General features: G+C 51.4%; 2 protein-coding genes across 11 annotated transcripts; both read right to left on the bottom strand.

Moving 5' to 3' along the window:
- Positions 1 to 77: 77 nt before the first annotated feature.
- Positions 78 to 12,716, bottom strand: PPP1R18 (protein phosphatase 1 regulatory subunit 18). 4 transcript variants are annotated; one of them, XM_053602915.1, is made up of 4 exons: positions 12,343 to 12,716; positions 9,651 to 11,297; positions 2,854 to 3,064; positions 78 to 943 (listed from the first exon to the last, which is right to left on the bottom strand). In XM_053602915.1, exons 2-4 carry the CDS (start codon positions 11,268 to 11,270, stop codon positions 924 to 926), a joined length of 1,851 nt encoding a protein of 616 aa, XP_053458890.1. In that variant the 5' UTR covers positions 11,271 to 11,297; positions 12,343 to 12,716; the 3' UTR covers positions 78 to 923. The 4 variants fall into 4 exon arrangements, 3 of the variants coding, with proteins under 3 accessions (XP_053458890.1, XP_053458889.1, XP_053458891.1); XM_053602914.1 differs by lacking the exon at positions 12,343 to 12,716 and adding an exon at positions 12,087 to 12,325; XM_053602916.1 differs by lacking the exons at positions 78 to 943; positions 12,343 to 12,716 and adding exons at positions 3,246 to 3,323; positions 12,087 to 12,325 and having other exon boundaries at positions 2,925 to 3,064.
- Positions 12,717 to 13,236: 520 nt separating this feature from the next.
- Positions 13,237 to 16,655, bottom strand: NRM (nurim). 7 transcript variants are annotated; one of them, XM_053602918.1, is made up of 5 exons: positions 16,164 to 16,296; positions 15,679 to 15,759; positions 15,369 to 15,565; positions 14,624 to 14,800; positions 13,237 to 14,135 (listed from the first exon to the last, which is right to left on the bottom strand). In XM_053602918.1, exons 3-5 carry the CDS (start codon positions 15,546 to 15,548, stop codon positions 13,854 to 13,856), a joined length of 639 nt encoding a protein of 212 aa, XP_053458893.1. In that variant the 5' UTR covers positions 15,549 to 15,565; positions 15,679 to 15,759; positions 16,164 to 16,296; the 3' UTR covers positions 13,237 to 13,853. The 7 variants fall into 7 exon arrangements, with proteins under 7 accessions (XP_053458893.1, XP_053458897.1, XP_053458894.1 ...); XM_053602922.1 differs by having other exon boundaries at positions 15,714 to 15,759; XM_053602919.1 differs by lacking the exon at positions 16,164 to 16,296 and adding an exon at positions 15,944 to 16,116.
- Between the last annotated feature and the right edge of the window lie 2,705 nt (positions 16,656 to 19,360).

Raw genomic sequence — 19,360 nt, 5'->3', positions numbered from 1 at the left:
CCCTCCCACAGCCACCAGAGCTTCCCCTTACATGCACTTTCTTTTCCTTAAGAAAGAGAACCAGCAGGAGAGTGGGTAGAGCTCCATTTTATTATGGAGAGTTAAAAACAAACAAAACAAACAGGCAATTGATAAAGAAGGCGTAATGGGGGAGGAGAGTTAGGTGCCTTCTTAGTCACCCCATACCACCCCAATTCAATTGTGAACCACTAGGAGGACCAGAATTAAATAACTATCATAGGGTACAGAGTTATGAGTCTTAGCCTTCCCCCTTGGGGAAGACTGAGGCAAAGTAATACTGAGCAAAAGTAGAGGAAGCCACCCTCCCAGTTCTGGAGGGGACAGAGGAGAGGATTCCACCCATCATAGCAAATAAGTGTGGCTTGTAAACCTGGGACTTTGGCATGTGGGGCTGGGAGCTGGTGGATTTGTAAACCAGGCTGTGGCCAAGAGAGGAGGCAGGAGCTGTAAACAAAGGGGACAATAACCTAGAGAACAGGAGGGAGTGCTTATAAATGGAGGCGGGTCTTGGCCTCCCTGGGAGATGAGTGCTCATAACTAGAGTCTCCACAGGACACTGGGGAGTCAAGGAAGGCTATAGGGAAAGTGTACCTTGCCATGGAGATGGGAGGTGTTCTATTTCCACCCTCAATGAGTTCTGTGCTCTGCCCCAGGGTTTGCTGCTCACTCTTGAGCCACTTAGGATGCACCAGCATGTTTAACCCCACCCACACCAGTGACCTCAGTTTAGGATGGAAATTGGGCAACTAGCTTTGCCCCCAGGAACAGGATGGGGAAAGCAAGTTGGAAGATGTTGGTTGCCCTTCCCTGCCAGGCTCAGGATCTATCTTCTCTAAATCTTCTGGGCTCCAAGATCTTCAGTTTTAGGAAGAAGAGAGGTATGTCCCCATGTTGGAAGAAGGTCACCGCCGGCAGGACTCATCTGTGGGAGAGGGGCAATAATGATAGAGAATGAATGAGGGCCTCTGTCTCTTGCCCTCTCCTTCCCTGAACCTAAGGGCAGCTGGCATACAGTAAGTCCTATAATATCTTTCAGGTACTACCAGTATCAACAATCATCACTCATTTAGCTTGAACTCTGTGCCAGGCATTCTTATAATTCATTTTTTTTTTTTTTGTTTGTTTGTTTTTGTTTTTGTTTTCGGCCAGGGCTGGGTTTGAACTCGCCACCTCCGGCATATGGGACCGGCGCCCTACTCCTTGAGCCACAGGCGCCACCCTATAATTCATTTTTTTTAATCTCATGATAACTCCATGACAGCTTAAGTAATTTAACATGCAGCCATGGTTCTAAGTGTTTCACAAAAGTTACTTAATCTTTTCAACAAGTCCAGATGATAGTTATTGAAAGGTGGCCTTACTAATAACCTATCTAACAGGAAAATAAGCTATCAAACAGGAAGTAAGGAAACAAAGTTGCAGCACATAATTGCCTCTCTGAAGTAAAAACTCACAAGTACTCCCCTTGCTTTGTTTAGTTAAAACACCTGTGGCCTAACTTTTATCTGTAAATCTTATCAGCCTTGAAGAGCCCTAAGCAGACAGTTGGGATGGTGAGCACCCAGCTCCAGCTCTGTGTCTCTCTGCCCCAGTTCCGTCAAAACCATATCCCAAGGACAAACCCACTTCCCAGGGAAAAAGCCAGGGGAAGCCAACTCCCTGACATCTCAGCTTCTATTATCAGTTTACTGAAGTGGAAAAAAAAAGAGAAAAAAGCCATTTTAACCCTCTAAAAAGACTGAGCCACAAGCCTGAGCAACAGCAAGACCCTGTCTCCACTAAAAATAGAAAAATTAGACTGGGCGCAGGGGCTCATGCCTGAAATCCCAGCACTCTGGGAGGCGGAAGCAGGTGGACTGCTTGAGCTCACGAGTTAGAGACCAGCCTGAGCCAGAGCGAGACCTCATCTCTAAAAATGGCTGGATGTTGTGGCAGGCACCTGTAGTTCCAGCTGCTTAGGAGGCTGAGGCAAGAGGATCGCTTGAGCCCAAGAGTTTGAGGTTGCTGTGTGATAAAGATGCTATGACACTCTACTGAGGGTAAAAATAAAATAAAATAAAATAAAAAGAACAAATGAGACTCTGTCTCAAAAAATAACAATGATAAAATAAAAAATAAAAATAAAATAAAACAAATATAACCAGGTGTTGTGGCAGGTGCCTTTAGTCCAAAATAACAATGATAAAATAAAAATAAAATAAAACAAATACAACCAGGTGTTGTGGCAGGTGCCTTTAGTCCCAGCTACTGGGGAAGCTGAGGCAAGAGAATTGCTTAAGCCCAAGAGTTTGAGGTTGCTGTGAGCTGTGATGCCACGGTACTCTACCAAGGGTGACACAGTGAGACTGTCTCAAAAAATAAATAAAATAAATAAAAATAGAAAAACTAGCCAGGCGCATGGAGGATGCCTGTAGGCCCAGCTGATCTACTCAGGCCTTCCCCTGTAGCTTCCCCTACAGTGCCTCACGAGTTCCTACCCTAACAGTTATTAGTAACTCATTTTATAAATAATAAACTGATATCAGAAATCAGGTGGTTTCTTTGACGTCACACAAGAGATAAGCTGGAATTCAAACTCAGGTCTGTCTGGCCCAAACCCTGTGTTTTTAATCAAACTGAAGCGCTCAGAAAGAGGTCTGGTTTTGAAACCTGAATACTCAATGTGCGCTTCATTTTCCAGGACCTCAGTTTCCACACCTGTTTAAGGCACTGGTTACGCTAGAGAACCCGCCAAGCCCCTTAAGCACCTACGGAAATCATCCCCTTCCCTCCCGGAGCGCGGGGCCACTCTGACACCAGGGGGCGCCCTCGGGCCGGCGGAGCTCCGCTCACCCACGATCAGGGCCTTGGTGCGCAGCCCGCCCTGGAGCTCAGGCTGCAGCAGCAGCAGCTCCTCCTCATCCTCTTCGTCGTCGGGTTGGGCCGTTGGAGGGTGGCATGTACTGGGGACCTCGGGCTCCGGGCCCAGCTCCTCCAGCACAGAACTCTCAGAAGGGTATTGGTACGTGGTCTCCAGAGCCGTCTCGCTGAAGGAGATCTTGAGCTGAGGGAGGGAAAGGGGGTTGGAGACACTCTCAGCGCTGGAAGTCAGGGGGAAACCCAGGGGGGAAGCCCAGGAAGGCTGCAGGGGACCGGGTGGAAGGGTGAGGGGGGGTCCAGGCTGGACATAGGCACCCTGCTGACTCTTCTCCCCATCCACTTGGATCTAGTTTTCTTTTCCATACTCGCTCTCCAGCCTAGACTTCCCTCTTCAATCATGGTTTCAAACATATCGGACTTTGGCTTGTGGCTTTGGCAGGGGCCTGAGAAACAGAAGGGTGGAACGTAGAACTAAGTTCCCTGTGGGAAACAGAAGGGTTAAAAGAAATGAAAATACATGGTGCTGGCTCGGCACCTGTATGTAGCTCAGCAGCTAGAGCGCCCACCACATAGCCACATACACAGGGTCTGGCGGCTCGAACCCGGCCCCAGCCTGCCAAACAATGACAACTGCAACAAAAAATCCGCCGGGCCTTGTGCGGGTGCTTGTAGTCCCAGCTACTTGGGAGGCTGAGGCAATGCTTGAGCCCAAGAGTTTGAGGTTGCTGTGAGCTGTGATGACACAGCTCTACTGAGGGCGACATAGTGAGACTCTGTCTCAAATTAAAAAACAAAAACAAAACACACATGGTGCTGTGATCAGAACTGAGTCTTTGGACCCTGGGGGCAATTAGGTAGGCTTCTAAGATGAGTTAAGATTTGACCTGGCCAGGCACTTAAGAGCTGGTTGAGGAGAGAGTCCCAGCTAAAAGCAAGGTTTTCTTTTTTTTTTTTTTTGGCCGGGGCTGGGTTTGAACCCACCACCTCCGGCATATGGGACCAGCGCGCTGCCCCTTGAGCCACAGGCGCCGCCCTAAAAGCAAGGTTTTCATACCCTCAGTCCCTTGCTGTCTCCTAGGCAGCTGCCTGCTCCTACTCCTTTCACTCCTCTCCTATCCACAGCAAAGGGGGTTAAGGGCCTGGGAAGGGATAAGAGATCAACAGAAAGGCTCAGAGGAACCAAGAGACTCCAATACACAGGGGAGAAGATGAGTTCCTGAGTCCCTCAGAGGTGCAGCTGGGAGAGATGACAAGGGCAGAGAGGAAAGCCCATACAAACCTAGAGTACAGATGGAGAGGGTGTCCAAAAGGAATAGTTAGAGACAGAGGGGAAAGGTAGAGACAGATGCAAAAAACTATCCAAAACTGTCCCAGCCAGGCATGGTGGTCACTCCTGTAATGCTAGCACTCTGAGAGGCTGAAGTGGGAGTGAGAGACCCTGTTTCTGCTAAAAACAGGAAATTAGCTGGACATTTTGGCATGAGACCGCAAGTCTCAGCTACTCAGAAGACTGAGGCAGGAGGATTGATTGAGCCCAGGAATTTGAGGTTGCAGTGAGCTGATGCTGCCACTGTACCCCACCAGGGGCAACAGATTGAGACTCTGTCTTCTTTTTTTTTTTTTTGCAGTTTTTGGCTGGGGCCAGGTTTGAACCTGCCACCTCCTGTACATAGGGCCGGCGCCCTACTCCTTTGAGCCACAGGCACTGCCCAAGAGACTCTGTCTTAAATGAACAAACAAGCAAACAAAAAAACAAAAAAACCCATACTGTCCAGAGAGCAGGGTGAGCCCCAGCTGTTCTCACTGCCTCTCTACCCTTCCCCTTTGCCCTCTTAAGAAGCTCAGGGGGAAGGGGCAGGGTGGGATTAAGTCTGGGAGCCAAAGGGATTAGGGAGACAAACAGGATTCTATGTGTACTACTTGGAAAGGCCTAGATGATCTACTCAGGCCTCCCCTGGCAACTGTTTAGGAAATCTTGGGGCTGAGCCCTACATCCCTGAGTCTCTGCATGAACTGGAGTATGAGAAGGCAGGAATGTGACTGAACAGGTGATTGCCAAGGACTGTATGAGATATGACAGTTTAGTCCCACGGAGAGCTGGAACTCAGGGACTGTACGTGTCACTTCTTGGCTCCAAACCCTGCAACAGCTCCCCATTTCACTTGCAGCAAAAGCCAGGGCCTGACCAAAGCTTACAGGTGTTCCCAATATGCCATCCTTCCTTTACCTCTCTGGCATCCTCCTTCACACTAGTCACACTGACCTTGGTTTCCTCCAAGCCCACCAGATACACTGTCACCTCAGGGCCTTTTCACAGGAGTTCTTTCTGTGTGCAATGCTCTTCCCCCAAATGTCCCCATGGTTCCCTCCCTCCTGATGGCCCTATTCTAAAGTTGACACATTCACTTCCCCTGCCTCTTGACTCTATTCCACTTATCCCTGTTCTAATTTTTCCCCCATAATTGCTTACCAAATAAAATATTTGCTTATTGGGCCGGGTGCAGTGGCTCAAGTCTGTAATCCTAGCACTCTGGTAGGCCGAGGTGGATGGATCGCCTGAGCTCACAGGTTCGAGACTAGCCTGAGCAAGAGTGAGACCCCATCTCAAAAAATAGCTCAGTGGGATCACACCTATGGTGCATCTTACAAGGGTACATGTGAAACTTACTGGATGTAGAGTGTAAATGTCTCAACACAATAACTAAGAAAATACCAGGAAGGCTATGTTAACCAGTATGATGAAAATATGTCAAGGGCGGCGCCTATGGCTCACTCAGTGAGGCACCGGCCCCATATACTGAGGGTGGCGGGTTCAAGCCCGGCCCCGGCCAAACTGCAACCAAAAAATAACTGGGCGTTGTGGCGGGCGCCTGTAGTCCCAGCTACTCGGGAGGCTGAGGCAAGAGAATCACTTAAGCCCAGGAGTTGGAGGTTGCTGTGAGCTGTGTGAGGCCACGGCACTCTACCGAGGGCCATAAAGTGAGACTCTGTCTCTACAAAAAAAAAAGAAGTTGAGATATAAGCAGTCTGGCTGCTGTCACTGCTATCACAGACCAGAGGTGAACCTCTGGTACAGGCTGAACTATGTACAGGCTGGACTATCCCCAGATTCTTCCTCCAGCATTGGTTCTCTGTTGATACCTCATCTAAGGTCTGGACAGATCTTATCCACTATAGCAACTTCCAAGCTCCTTTGATAGCAGATATGAATATAATAAATAAACGATTTTTTTGTTTTGAGACAGAATCTCACTTTATCACCCTCGGTAGAGTGCCATGGCGTCATAGCTCAAACTCTTGGGCTCAAAAGATTCTCTTGCCTCAGCCTCCCTAGTAGCTGGGATTACAGGCACCCACCACAGCACCTGGCTATTTTTCTTTTTGTTGTTGTTGTTGCAGTTGTCATTGTTGTTTAGCAGGCCTGGGCTGGGTTTGAACCCACCAGCCCCAGTGTATGTGGCCAGTGCCCTGCCCACTGAGCTACGGACACCGCCAAACACCCAGCTATATTTTTTTAATTAATTAATTTATTATTAAATTATAGCTGTGTACATTAATGCGATCATGGGGCACCATACACTGGTTTTATATACCATTTGACATATTTTCTTTTTTCCTTTGATGGTCACCATCAAAGGAAGAATCTGGGGATAGTCCAGCCTGTACATAGTGAACCTCTAGTCTGTGATAGCAGTGACAGCAGCCAGACTGCTTATATCTCAACTTCTTGTTTTTTTTTTTTTTTTTTTTTTTGTAGAGACAGAGTCTCACTTTATGGCCTTCGGTAGAGTGCCGTGGCCTCACACAGCTCACAGCAACCTCCAACTCCTGGGCCCAAGTGATTCTCTTGCCTCAGCCTCCCGAGTAGCTGGGACTACAGGCGCCCGCCACAATGCCCGGCTATTTTTTGGTTGCAGTTTAGCCGGGGCCGGGTTTGAACCCGCCACCCTCGGTATATGGGGCCGGCGTCCTACCGACTGAGCCACAGGCGCCGCCCCATATCTCAACTTCTTGAAAGGGACCACTTCTGAGTCTATAATTGACAGGATTTATCCAAATTTCTAGGAGCCCGTTTCTGTTTTCTTTTCATATCTCCTTTTAGGATAAAAACCTCTAGGGCAATGGTTCTCAACCTTCCTAATGCTGCAAACCTTTAATACATTCCAAAGGGGTCACGACCCCACAGGTTGAGAACCGCTGCCCTAAAGTTTACTATCTACTCTTGTCTCTCCTCCCAACCTACTCTTTCACCACCACCACCACCCCCCAACTTCTGACTGGGCTTCTCAGGAATGCACAGCCTGCATGGTAGTGGGGGGAGAAGTAGGGTGACTCACTCACTCCTCTCCCTCAGCTATATACGGTCACAAAGGAGCTAATCTCTCAGCCCAAGGGACCTCTGGGGAACGGCACCAGCCATAGTCCATCCCCTGGGCTCCCATGGCAGGGCTGAAATTTCCCTCCTGATGGCAGGGATAAGTTTGATGGAATCAGCCCACAAACAGGAATTATTTAGGGAAGGTGGTGAGATTGGTGTTGGGGTCCTCTTATCTCTTATCCCTGAGCCAGTGGGTTGCAGAAGTGGGACAAGGCACACCAGTCCCTGATGAACAAGGTGCTAAGGGAGGGAAGGCCTGAGAGAGAGTGGAGGGCGAGGTGTCTGGGTACAGAGAACTTTCTGCTGCCTCTTCCCCACCCTACCCCTTCCCTTGAGCTGCTGCTTCCTTATTCTCTCACCACATCCTGAGCACAGTTCTGGCAGGCCCAAGGCCCAGTGTTCCCCACTCAGCCACACCAGCCTTCCGGTCCCCACCCCAGGCTTCCTGTTTGGGTGATCTGCTTCCGGCTCCCCTACTCCCTGGCTTAGGCATGGTCACCATCAAAGGTCCTGCCCTACATTCAATTCCTGGCTCCTTTGGATGCTCCCTGGGCTTTGGGCCCCAAAGCTTCATGCTCCTTCCTCCCCAAGGGCACAAGCCAGCCTCAGTAGGAAGTGACTTTTCTGAACACCTCACCCTGGTAGAATTTCCTGACCTCCTTCCTTTGCATCTGCCCAGCCCTGAGGGGTAGGGGATGGGTAGCAGTCAGACAGCTCAGGGTAGATTCCAAAATACCATGGCTCAAGATAGGAGCTTATGTTCCATGTGAAGATGAATAGATCAAATGACTCCCCAAGTTTAATCCAGGTCCTTGGTCCCTGTGGTTTCCCACCAACACCAAGGACACAAAAAACAAATCTGAGGACATTAACATATGAGATAAGAAGAGACTGAGTTTCCCAGGGTCTAGGGAGATATGTATTAGTAGAGGGACCCCTGTATTGGAGACATCTGAGTGTGGGACCTTTTTCTCCCTAGAGATTTTCAAGCTGGAAACTGATGGGTGTGCATAAGGAAGGAGTCGGTCAGGGCTGGCAGGGAAGTCAGCCTGGCTGCTCCCAACCCCCTGTATGTCCTTGTTCACCTCTAACCTCTAACCCTGTGCTGGCCTCAACCTCCATCTCTTTCCCCAACTCCCAGTGTACTCCCTGTCCATTATCTGCTCTCAGCATTGTATATCCAAATGCACCTTTCTCTTTTGCTACCCCAAAGGGAGGGAGAGGCCAGGATGGCAGGGATAGGGGAAAACCAATTGCTGAGCCAGTTCTGGGGAGGGAGGGGAAGCCCAAGGAGGAACAACGGGGGAGTAAGGGGCGGGGATATTTTGGAAGAGAAGGCTTTTCTTGTCCCAAGAGAGAAGGAAGCACTGTCTGAAGCAGTGGCCAGCTGGGGGTGTGCAACCCCGAGGTCACCCCACTTCAAATGGCCTCTGTGTGTATCTCTTCCATTGGGCAGACTGGGGTGGGGGGTGGGGGGAGGATTTAAAAGCCTTCTCTCTGCTCTTTGGCCAGCCCAGTTCCATTCCCCCTTCCCCTCTATCCTAGGAGACACTCAGCCCTGCCTGCTTTTCCTTGGGGGTGTGAGATCTTTCTCCACTGGCTTCTCTCTGCAATTTCTTTTTCTTTGAAACAGAGTCTCAAACTGTCATCCTGGGTAAAGTGCTGCAGTGTCGCAGCTTAGAGCAACCTCATACTCTTGGGCTTAAGAGATCCTCTTGCCTCAGCCTCCCAAGTAGCTGGGACCACAGGCGCCTGCCAAAATGCCCAGCCATTTTTTTCTTTTTGGTTGCAGTTGTCATTGTTGTTTGGCAGGCACAGGCTGGATTCGAACCCGCCAGCTCTAGTGTATATGGCTGGCGCCCTAGCCGCTTGAGCTACAGGCACCAAGCCTCTCTCTGCAATTTCTACCTAGAACCCCAAGCTCATCCTTTCCTCCACCCCAGCTTTCCTACCTCGACATTCTGTCCCCTGGAAAGCAGTAAGAGCTTTCACTCTGGTGAGCATGCCCTTCCAGATTCAAGGTTGTTGGTTTGGGCTCCTAACTCCCACCAGATGGGCTAGAGTGGGTCACAGACTCAGAAGAAAGGCAGGAAAGAAATGGGGGAAGGAAACTCAGAGCCTGAGGGAAGGGAGAACAAGCAGCCCAGGCACACCCTGAGAAAGAAAGACACACCCAGAGACAGCATTTGATTGCTGGGCAAATCTTTGGGGCTCAAAATGGAAAAAGAGGGCTAGGAGAAGGGTATGTTTGCAGAGGGAGGAAGGGTGGTGACAGAAATTAACAAAAAAAAAAATAGAGGAGGACAAGAATACAGGGGTATAAAAAAGAAAGACGAGTCCAGAGAGAACTGACAAGTGACTTCTAAGAAGTCTGGCTTGGCAGCTCCCCTACCTGTTTGTGGTGTCTTTCGGGGGACCCCTTGACAAGGCAGCTGCGGCTGAGACGAAGGTAGCCCCCTAGAACCAGAATCTCCTCAGCAGTCGGGTACCGCTTCTTCCCAACCCCAGAGACTGCAGCATCAGTTGTGGCTGGGGTTGCCGGAGTGGCTGGGGTTGCAGGGGGCACAGACCGCCGGGGGTTGACTGTGAAAGTGTGTCCACTACGGCGGGGGGCTCCAACCCCAGGCCCTGTCTTCACCCCATAGAACAGTCGGCTCATGAGGGGATCACCAGGGGGTTGGGGGGCAACTGGGGGTGGAGGAGACAGGGGGGCTGATGGTGGGGGCTGGAGTTCCACTGCTTCCTCTTCCTGCTGTCTCAGGCCTCCGGTCCCAGAGTCCTCTGGTGGGAGGGGGGAGGGCAGAGAGCAGCGGTTCAGCAGGTTTCTCAGAGGCCTGCCCTGAGCCCCCACCTCCTCCTTCTCAGCCTCCCCTTCTCTAGCCTCTATACCAGGAGGCCCCAGATGCTTCTCAGCTGACTCTGGAGGTTCTGGCTTTTGAGTTTGAATCTCTGTGTCCCTGGGTGTCCATTCTCTAGCCTTCCCAGAGTTCAGGGTCCATTTCCACCCTTCCATTGGCTTTAAGCCCCTCTCACCATCTTCCACAGGGCTGGGCCTCTGTTCCGCCCTCTCCACTCTTTCAGAGCTGTTGTCTTCAGCCTCCCTTGTCAGAGTTTCTGATAGCCCTGTAATCTGTTCTGGGGCCATCCCTGAAATAGGCTTCTCTTCCTTTCTCCTACATTTCTCTGAGTGGTCTTTTTTTTCTTCTCCTGAGCTCAGCTTCCACTCTGTTTCCTCCAGTTGTGCCAAACTCTGTTCCTGAGATTCTCTAGAGTCAGGCTTCCACTTATGGGCCTCTGTCAGGCCTGACTTCTGGTTGCTAGATTCCCCTGGACTCAGTCTACTTTCCCCCATCTCTTTTCTCCTGGGGCTTTGATCTCGAGAATCTGCCAGTCTCAAACTCTGCTCTGGAGTTTCTCCAGGGCTCAGCCTCAATTTCCATGTCTCTGACAGTCGGGCACTCCTGTCTCCCGCCTCTCCTGGGCTTTGCCTCCTGTCCCAAGCCTCCAAAAGCCTGGGGCTCAACTCTTGGGCTCCCCCAATCCCCGGCCTCCTCTCTCTGGTGTCCGTGGGACTTAGCCTCTCTTCTCTTGACTCTCTTCCCTTGGGGCTCTGATCCCGCATCACCCCAGGGCTGGGTCTTTGATCTCTGGCCTCCAGAGGCCCAGGCTTTCTCTCCACAGCAAGTAGTTCTTCACTCCGTTGTTGCTGTTGCTGTTGCTGCTGCTGCCGCTCCTGCCGGATGAATCGGTTCTGGTGCACTGGCCCAATGGCCTCCAAAAGGACAGCAGACTCATCTGGGTCTGGAGGTCCAGCCTCTGCAGTCCCAGGCACAGGGCTAGGCTCACCAGGAGACAGCCCAAGCTTGGCCCGGCGGCGCTCCAGGAGCCCCCGCTTCCAGGCTGGCATCTGGGACAGGCGCTCTCTCTCTGCTTTTTCCCGGCCACGAACCGATGCCTCCTCTTGCCGGCGCCGAGCTAGCAGCTGTAGCTTCCAGTCTGGGATGGTGGCCATTACGTCTTGAGGTGAGGGTAAGGAGCGCTGGGGGTAGAGAACAGGAAGGAGAGGCTCCAGAGAGGCCCAGCGGGTGAGATGGGGGTGGGAGGAGAGGAAGTGGAGGAGGAGAGATGGGACACAGGGAAGGGATGAGGAGCTGAGGATGAGGACAGAGGGAAAGAGGGAGAAAAGGGAGGGAAGAGAAGGGGGCGGTGTTGAAAAGTGAAGAGAAGCTATGAACAAGTTGGGGATTGGGATAGCGTGAGAGGAAGAGTCGAGATTCAGGGCAATGAGGGCAGGAGCCAGATTTGGCAGTACAGGGTTAATGGGTACTAAAGACAGTCCCAAGATTGTGAGGAAATAGAGGGGCGAAAAGAGAAGTTGGCGTGAGGGAGAAGAGAGAAAAGAGGGGGAACTGGGTTCAGGCGAGGCTGCCACATCGATATCCCAGGGAAGAAGTGTGGGAAGAAAGGTCAGCAAATCCCCCTCCGAGGGAGTCAACAGGACCTGAGGGGATGTCGGGGAGGTAAGGAGGGGCGGAGAGGGAGGAGGTCTCAGGGAGAAGGAGAAATCAGGGGAGCGGGAAAAGGGACCGCGGCGGCCGCCTGGCGTGTCTCAGCGCCAGCGGCGGAGGTCCACGGCTCCCCTTCAGGCTCCGCTGGGGCCACGCCTCTCTGGCCCCGTAGCCCCCACCCCTCCTTCCCGCGCTCCGCCCCTAAGGCGGGTCAGGGGAAATACCCCTCCCCGGGGACTTTCGGAACCCCAGCGTCTGGGCTGCCAGCACGTTCCCAGAACACAGTCCACCCCCCCCTCAGTCCTGTCGCCACAGTCTGCCTGTCCCACCGGCTGCGCGCCGCCACGCAAGAATGCCAAGAGGGGCTCCATGCCTCCCTCTCCAGAGCCCTAGAGTCCGGTGCCCGGTCCCCGCTCTCATGTAGTCCTGACAGAGCCAGCCATCACCAACCGGCTCTGACCCCACAGACAGTCTCGGCACAAAGAGGAGACAGCCCAAGGTTTGGGCCAGGGACAAGAGCGGGGACCAGAGCAAGGAGACACCCCTGCCCAAGTCTGAGCCCTTCAGTTAACTCACACGCCCAAGGGCCCTCGGGGGAGGGGTTGTGGAGGAGCCAGGCGTCCGGAGAGAGGAAGAGGAGGAGAGAGGGAACGAGGGAGATCCGGAGACTGGAGGGAGGGGAGAGGAGGAGGGAAAGAGGGAGCAGAGGAGGAGGAACGGAGACCAAGACTAGGGGGCTGGGCGGGGGGCGGCGACCGCTTTGTCTAAGGACAATCAGAAAGGAAAGGGGGCGCAGGGCGGAGCCGGGGAGGGGGCGGGGCCTCGCTCCCTCCCTCCCAGCGTGGGACTCAACTCCTGGACCGCCCTCTTATCCACCCACCTACTCCTCCGCTGTCACCAGGGTCCCTCATCCCCTTCCCGCCCAGAAGCCCTGAGAAGCCAGGTGTCCAGAATCCCTCCCCCAGCTCACAGAATCTGGGTGGCGGCCCGTGACTCAGGCCCCTCGAGGGATTTGGGGAGGAAGCGGCAGCTGCAACGGGCCGGGCCCGCCCTTCCCATCTTCTGTCGCTCCTCCCTACGCTTTTGCCTTCCCGAGCCAGCCTTTGTTACTGTGGTGTCGAGGGCAGCAGCCAGGCTGTGAGGGGGCCTGTGCGGAGGCATAGCAGGAGAGGCTCTCAGAAGCCAACTGAGAAACCACGCTCCCTTGCCAGAGCTCTGCCCCTTCTCTTTTTAGCTTCAACCTGCCTCCTATGGGTCCTTGGTCTGCTGCGGGGAAACTGGGAGATTTGAAGGGAAAGAAACAGTACTCTCTGGCAAGGTGGAGGTGGGTCTGTGGTAGTGGCCGCAGCTCAGCAGTTGCCAGAGGGCGTGGTGGCTGCCCAGACTGGAGTTTGGCGCTCTCAGCCTCAGCACACCTCCCTTCGCAAATTTAGCCCTTTAGCTTGAAAGACCAACAGATTGCCTGCCTTATGTAGAAACAACAGGTTGAATTTTATTTTCCTGCAGCACGTGTTTCTCTGCAGTACAGGGATCCCTAAGACACCCAGTCAAGAGGAAGAGCATCACTTTGGCTAGGTTGGAGGACCAAGCCCAGGGGAGGGCGGGGTCTAAGGAGGTAGAAAAACTAGGGCGGGGAGTGGAGAACCACGGCTTGGACCTGGACAGGCAGACAGGCTGTCAGACTTTGCAGGCCCTGGTCCAGCTTCTTGAAGTGGAAGTAAAACGTGGAGAAGGGGATCCCTGAGGTACAGGGGCCAGTAACAGTGCCAGGGGAGTGGTCAGGCCAGAGCCTTTCCTTGTGAGGAGGCTGTTGGGGGGAGTATGTCATGCCCTAAATTGTGAGGGTACAGATAAGTGCCACCCACCCTCCTCCTGGCTGGTGAAAAGTAGACTTGGGTCCAGTGATTGAAACTCAGAATTTAGGGGATGAAGGTGAACCCAGGGAATGAAGTTTGAAGGAATGGAAGGGGCATCTCCCTCATTCTGTGGATTTGAGCCTTTGGTCTGAAGCAGCCAGGGCCTGGATGTAAAAGGATTTAAATTTGAGGAGGAGAGGAAGTATAGGACTTGGAACTAGAGTTGGCTTCTCATTCTGCCTCCCCATCCTGGGGCCGAGAGAGCACGTGGAGTTTTCTTTGTAGCTGGGCCCGAAGGTAACGGAGGTCTTGCTGGTCAAGTCCGTGAGCCAGGCCCAGGTAAAGGGTAAGGAGGAGAGCAAGGAGGAGTCGGTCAGTGCCCAGGGTGGGCACCACCCACAGCACAGTCAGCAGCTCTACACATACTGGGTGGCGCAGGTGGGAGAAGAGTCTCAGAGCCTGGGGAGACTTCAAGGCCAGAGGCTCACCCAGACCCAGGACATGGTAGTAAACCTAGGAGATAGAGAATAGCTTAAAAATGGAGTTAAGGCCTTTTCCCAATGTAGCCATCTCTTTCCCCCATGCAGCCACCTCTTTCCCCCTCTTCCAGGCACTACCCATTGGCAAAAACTCAGGTCCAAGAACCAACTCCTGAGACTTGGGCCCCTGATCCTGGTCTCTGGTCCATGTACCTTCCTCAAGCCAGGAGGCTCATAGTTGCTGTCTTTTGGAGGAAAGTTGAAGGGAGACTGTCTCAAAAGAAAAGAAGGTGAGGGCAGCGCCTGTGGCTCAGCGGGTAGGGCGCCGGTCCCATATGCTGGAGGTGGCGGGTTCAAACCCAGCCCCAGCCAAAAAAAAAAAAAAAAGAAAAGAAAAGAAGGTGAGGGAGTAGAAAGCGAGGGGAAGGTAGAAGAACAGAGCGTGAGAGAAAGGGGAGAGAGATCCCTGGAAGAGAAAGAAAGAGGAATGCCGGAAAAGGTCAGAAGATTTGAGAGCCTTACCTGTTTGAGGCCCATGAGCTCAGCATAGTCAAAGACGAGAAGGATGCTGAAGATGAGGAGCCAGGAAATGACATGAAGCACAAAGCACATGAGGGGCACCCAGGTGGCCCATGGTTCAGCTCGAGCCTCCCACAATACAGGGCCTCTGGGTACAGGCTCCCAGTACCGCATCACCAGCTGGGGAAGGATGAGGGCTGGTTACCCTGCCCACCAGACCTAGAGGCTGTCCCCACCCCAGGCTAGACGGCAGTTCTCTCCCACCTCTCTCATAAACACCACCAGCAAATATTCACCCTGTAGAGGGTGCTGGATGAAGTCCCAAGGTGATAAGGATAGCTTGTCTCTACCCTGAAGACTTACAGAACAGATGGAGGTGACCTGCTAAGTACATGAAGTAGCCTATGCCAAACACAAGTATTAACTGGTAAGCCTTCTCTTAAGACCCAGGGAAGTGGTTTTGAAGAAAGGGTAGGACTGAAGGGGAGTTAAGGAGGAGATCTTAAGCATGATAACATGAACAAAGTTGCAAAGGTGAGAATGCGCATAATGTGTTTGGGGAATGACCAGTAGTACACCCTTCTTGATAAAAAGTAGGATATGTGCTGTGGGGGAATGGAGGCTGAGATTAAAGTCCTGAACAGCCTCAGTTCTCCTTCTCCTTAACCCACATTTTGCCCCTCCATTCTAGGACATCCCTCCCACGTTCTGTCTCCCTTAGGGACTCAGCTGTCAGGGAACCTCCTACCTGCAAGGCCAGGGCAGTGCATGCCACATACAGTGATCTCTGAAGAACCCCAAAGTACTGAGATATCCACGCCTTCACTGTCTCAGTTGCCATGAGGCTGTGTTGCCCAACAAATAGTAGCAGGAGCCCCAGATCCCAAGCCAGGGGGGCAAGGATGCTGCGGTCCTGCAGGGCAGCCATCCATCCCTGGCGGGCAACTAGGGAGATTTGAAGGAGAAAGAGACAAAAGATCAAGAAGATGGTAGACTGTTTCCTCCTACCTTTATCTCCTCTTGGGGCCCCAGGACTTCTCCTTAATACTTTCAAGAACCTTAATTCTTCCTCACTAGGCCGTGCCCATCTCACTTTTCCATTTCTTGTTTCTTCCCTCTTCTCTAAGCCTCCTTCAGACCTGGAGAAGAGGATTCATAGAAAAATTATGTTGGGCAGTCACAAAAAAGCATAGCTGGAGAGACCACCGCTGGATTGCCCTTCTTACTTAGGTTCTCCAAATGATCCCTCTTTTTAATATTCTCCTCTCCAAAGTTCCCTCCATAAAACGCTTTCCTTAAAATACTCTGGTTATCATCTTTTACCTCCCACTCAGTCTCTCTCTCCCGTCTTTCCAAACCGCTAATCCCCAAAGTCCTAATTTAGCTTTCAGGTCTCCCTCCTCTGCTGTGTCTCGCCACTTTCAAGGCTCGAGTTCCCTCTCCTGGACTTCCCCTGTCATTTGTCTCCAAGTCCCGCCCTCGCTCCCTCTGCTCCGGTTACACCTTCCTACCCTGGAGCTTAGCCTCAATCCCTCCCGCTCACCCGGACCACCAGATTCCGGGATTCCTCCTAGAAGTGGCCGAAGGGAGGTAAAACGCACGAATTCCACTCCAGTGCCAAAGGCTAGGATGAAAGAGGTGAGGGCAGCAGAGACCAGTAGCAGTGCAGGGGCCATGGCGAGAAATCGAGGGGTGGGGAAAGGGGCGGGTTTGGGATTCCCGCGGCCTTAGGCCCCGCCCCCTACCCTGCCTTCCCTTAGGGATCCCGCCCTGGTGGGTGGGGCTTCTGCACGCCTTTCCGGCCCGCTGGGCGTTGCCATCTCCCGGCTAGCTGCAGCGCGGTTGCTTGGGTTCGTTTCTGAGCCTGCAAACCCCGCGTCACAGAAGGGAATGTTAGAATCCCCAGAGATGTAGTCCCAGCTACTTGGGAGGCTGAGGCAAGAGAATCGTTTAAGCCCAAGAGTTTGAGGTTGCTGTGAGCTGTGACGTTACGGCACTCTACCGAGGGTGACATAGTGAGACTCTGTCTCAAAAAAAAAGAAAAGAATCCCCAGAGGTGTTAAGGGGCAGCGGCTCTGCAACCCTTCATGTTGGCTGAATCTCAGTTCGGCTTGTTTTCCTATCTAAAATGAAGACAATTACTCTCTTGCAGGATTCTTGTGGAAATAGGACATTTTGAACTTCTCCCCACTTTGAACTTAAACGGACACAACTAGAGCCAGAATTTACAAAACCACTTTATTAACACTTTCATAATGAACCGTGAGAGAAAAGGCTTGTTGACCCAGGATGAGAACCGAAAGTTCTGAATCACCTATTACATCTCGTTAGATTTTTTAAAATGTGGCCGTTTTACCACAAAATAATGCTTATTCTATAACTTATGACAAAGTTGAGTTGTTGCCTGTCCACTTGCTAATGTCAACTTCTCTGTAACACTAAAAGGTTGGTTCTGATAGTGCCAGAGATTGTTGATTTGTAACCATGAGAGTAAAAATGTTAAAATATTTGTAATTAAAAAAAAAAAAACTTTTTCTGTGTTAGAACTGAAGATCATGTACCTAAGGACGCAATCGGGACCTTGGTTATCAGACTAACTCCTTCAACTTGTAAATAGAAGGAAAAGGGTCCAAAGAGATGAAAATTGTCTGAGATGATTAAGAGAAACTGCTAGTCCTATATGCTAAGCAGCATCACAGACTCTACATTCCTTTTCTGCTCGGAAAAGGCTCAGTACTCTCACACTCCTCTGAATCAATGCTATTGTATACTGCATCAGATATATTTTCTCTATAGATTCAGTCTCCACCCTGTTTTCCGCTTCAGGAAGTTGTCCTGAATGGACTCTATCAGTGAAGTTCACAGTTTTTATTGAGGAGGCTCTCTACCTACTTGCCCTCTCATCTTTTTGAGCTTGGAGGTGGTCACAGCAGAACTGTGGATACTGAGGTACTGCATGCACTATCCTTTGTGATTTCCCTATATCCTGCCTACATCTTTGTAATTATCACTTTATTAAACTCTTCCCTAAATTATCTGAATTTGATTGTGCTATCCATTTCCTGCTAGGACTGTGACTGGTAAGAGACACAAAGCAAGTGCCACAAGTTGCGGCATACTGAAAACATTGAAAGTGTAAGAGAAGTTCCCTATTATGTAGAAGTTTAAAAATGGGGGCACTTAAATAGCACGTCATGAAGAGGGAGTATATCTGAGTGCTACATGGTACTCTAGAGAGAGTAGGTACTGTAAGGAATCTGTGGGCCTTGGGGACATGGACAATTTCATATAAGACTAAGTTGTGTGGCGGCACCTGTGGCTCAGTGAGTAGGGCGCCGGCCCCATATACCGAGGGTGGTGGGTTCAGGCCCAGCCCCGGTCAAACTGCAACAAAAAAATAGCCGGGCGTTGTGGCGGGCGCCTGTAGTCCCAGCTGCCTGGGAGGCTGAGGCAAGAGAATCGCGTAAGCCCAAGAGTTAGAGGTTGCTGTGAGCCGTGTGACGCCACGGCACTCTACCCGGCACTCTACCCGAGGGCGGTACAGTGAGACTCTGTCTCTACCAAAAAAAAAAAAAAAAAGACTAAGTTGTGCAAGGGGACTAATTTATTTGGGTCCTACTGTGTGCTGTAACCACAATGGCTATGTTATTGTATATTAGAAGATTAGCTATAGTGAAAGCATGGGAGGGCGGCGCCTGTGGCTCAGTGAGTAGGGCGCCGGCCCCATATGCCGAGGGTGGCGGGTTCAAACCTCAGCCCCGGCCAAACTGCAACCAAAAAATAGCCGGGCGTTGTGGCGGGCGCCTGTAGTCCCAGCTACTCCGGAGGCGGAGGCAAGAGAATCGCTTAAGCCCAGGAGTTGGAGGTTGCTGTGAGCCGTGTGACGCCATGGCACTCTACCCGAGGGCGGTACAGTGAGACTCTGTCTCTACAAAAAAAAAAAAAAAAAAAAAAAAAGAAAGCATGGGAGTTCTAGACCAGCCTGAGTAAGAGCAGGAGTTTCTTTCTTTTTTTTTAGAGCAAGAGTTTCTTTATCCTAAAAATAGAAAAATTATCTGGGCATTGTGGGAGGTGACTGTAGTCTCAGTTATTTGGGAGGTTGAGGCAGGAGGATCGCTTCAGCCCAGGAGTTTGAGGTTGCTATGAGGCTGATGCCATGGCACTCTAGCCTGGGCCAGCAGAGTGAGAGTCTGTCAAAAAATAAAAAATAAAAAAAGAGAAGAAGGACCAAGTCCCTAAGGCAGAGGTGTATCTCATGCTGGATGAGGGGCAGCAGAGAGTGAGGAGAAGGGGCCCTACCAGGAGGGAGGCCCCCATCAGCCCTGCTCCTCTGCCAAGTCCCTAAGGCAGAGGTGTATCTGATGCTTGGACAAAACTGCTTACCCATTTGTTTTGCTTCCCTGTCCCTCTGTCTGCTGGTCTGTCAGGGCCACTCCTGTCTGTCTATTCCTGGAAAGCTCATCACTACAGACCCTAGTACCTTCCCAGTCTGTCCCATACTATTATCCATAAACCAGTCTATCTGTGCTGTGCTGAAAAAAAAAAAAGAAAAAGAAGGAAAGAGAAAGAAAAGAAAGAAAGAACCCAGTACAGTGCTTGGCAAAGCTCATGCTATTTCTACTATACCAAATGCAGAAAAATATATAAAACTAATCAGTCATTTTTTTTTTATTGAAGTGGTATTCACACAACATAAAATTAGCCATTTTAAAGAGAACAATACAACAATATAGTGGCATT

This window comes from Nycticebus coucang, chromosome 9 (assembly GCF_027406575.1).
Source record: "Nycticebus coucang isolate mNycCou1 chromosome 9, mNycCou1.pri, whole genome shotgun sequence".
Classification (NCBI taxonomy): Eukaryota; Metazoa; Chordata; class Mammalia; order Primates; family Lorisidae; genus Nycticebus; species Nycticebus coucang.
This window is presented reverse-complemented; position numbering and strand designations above follow the sequence as displayed.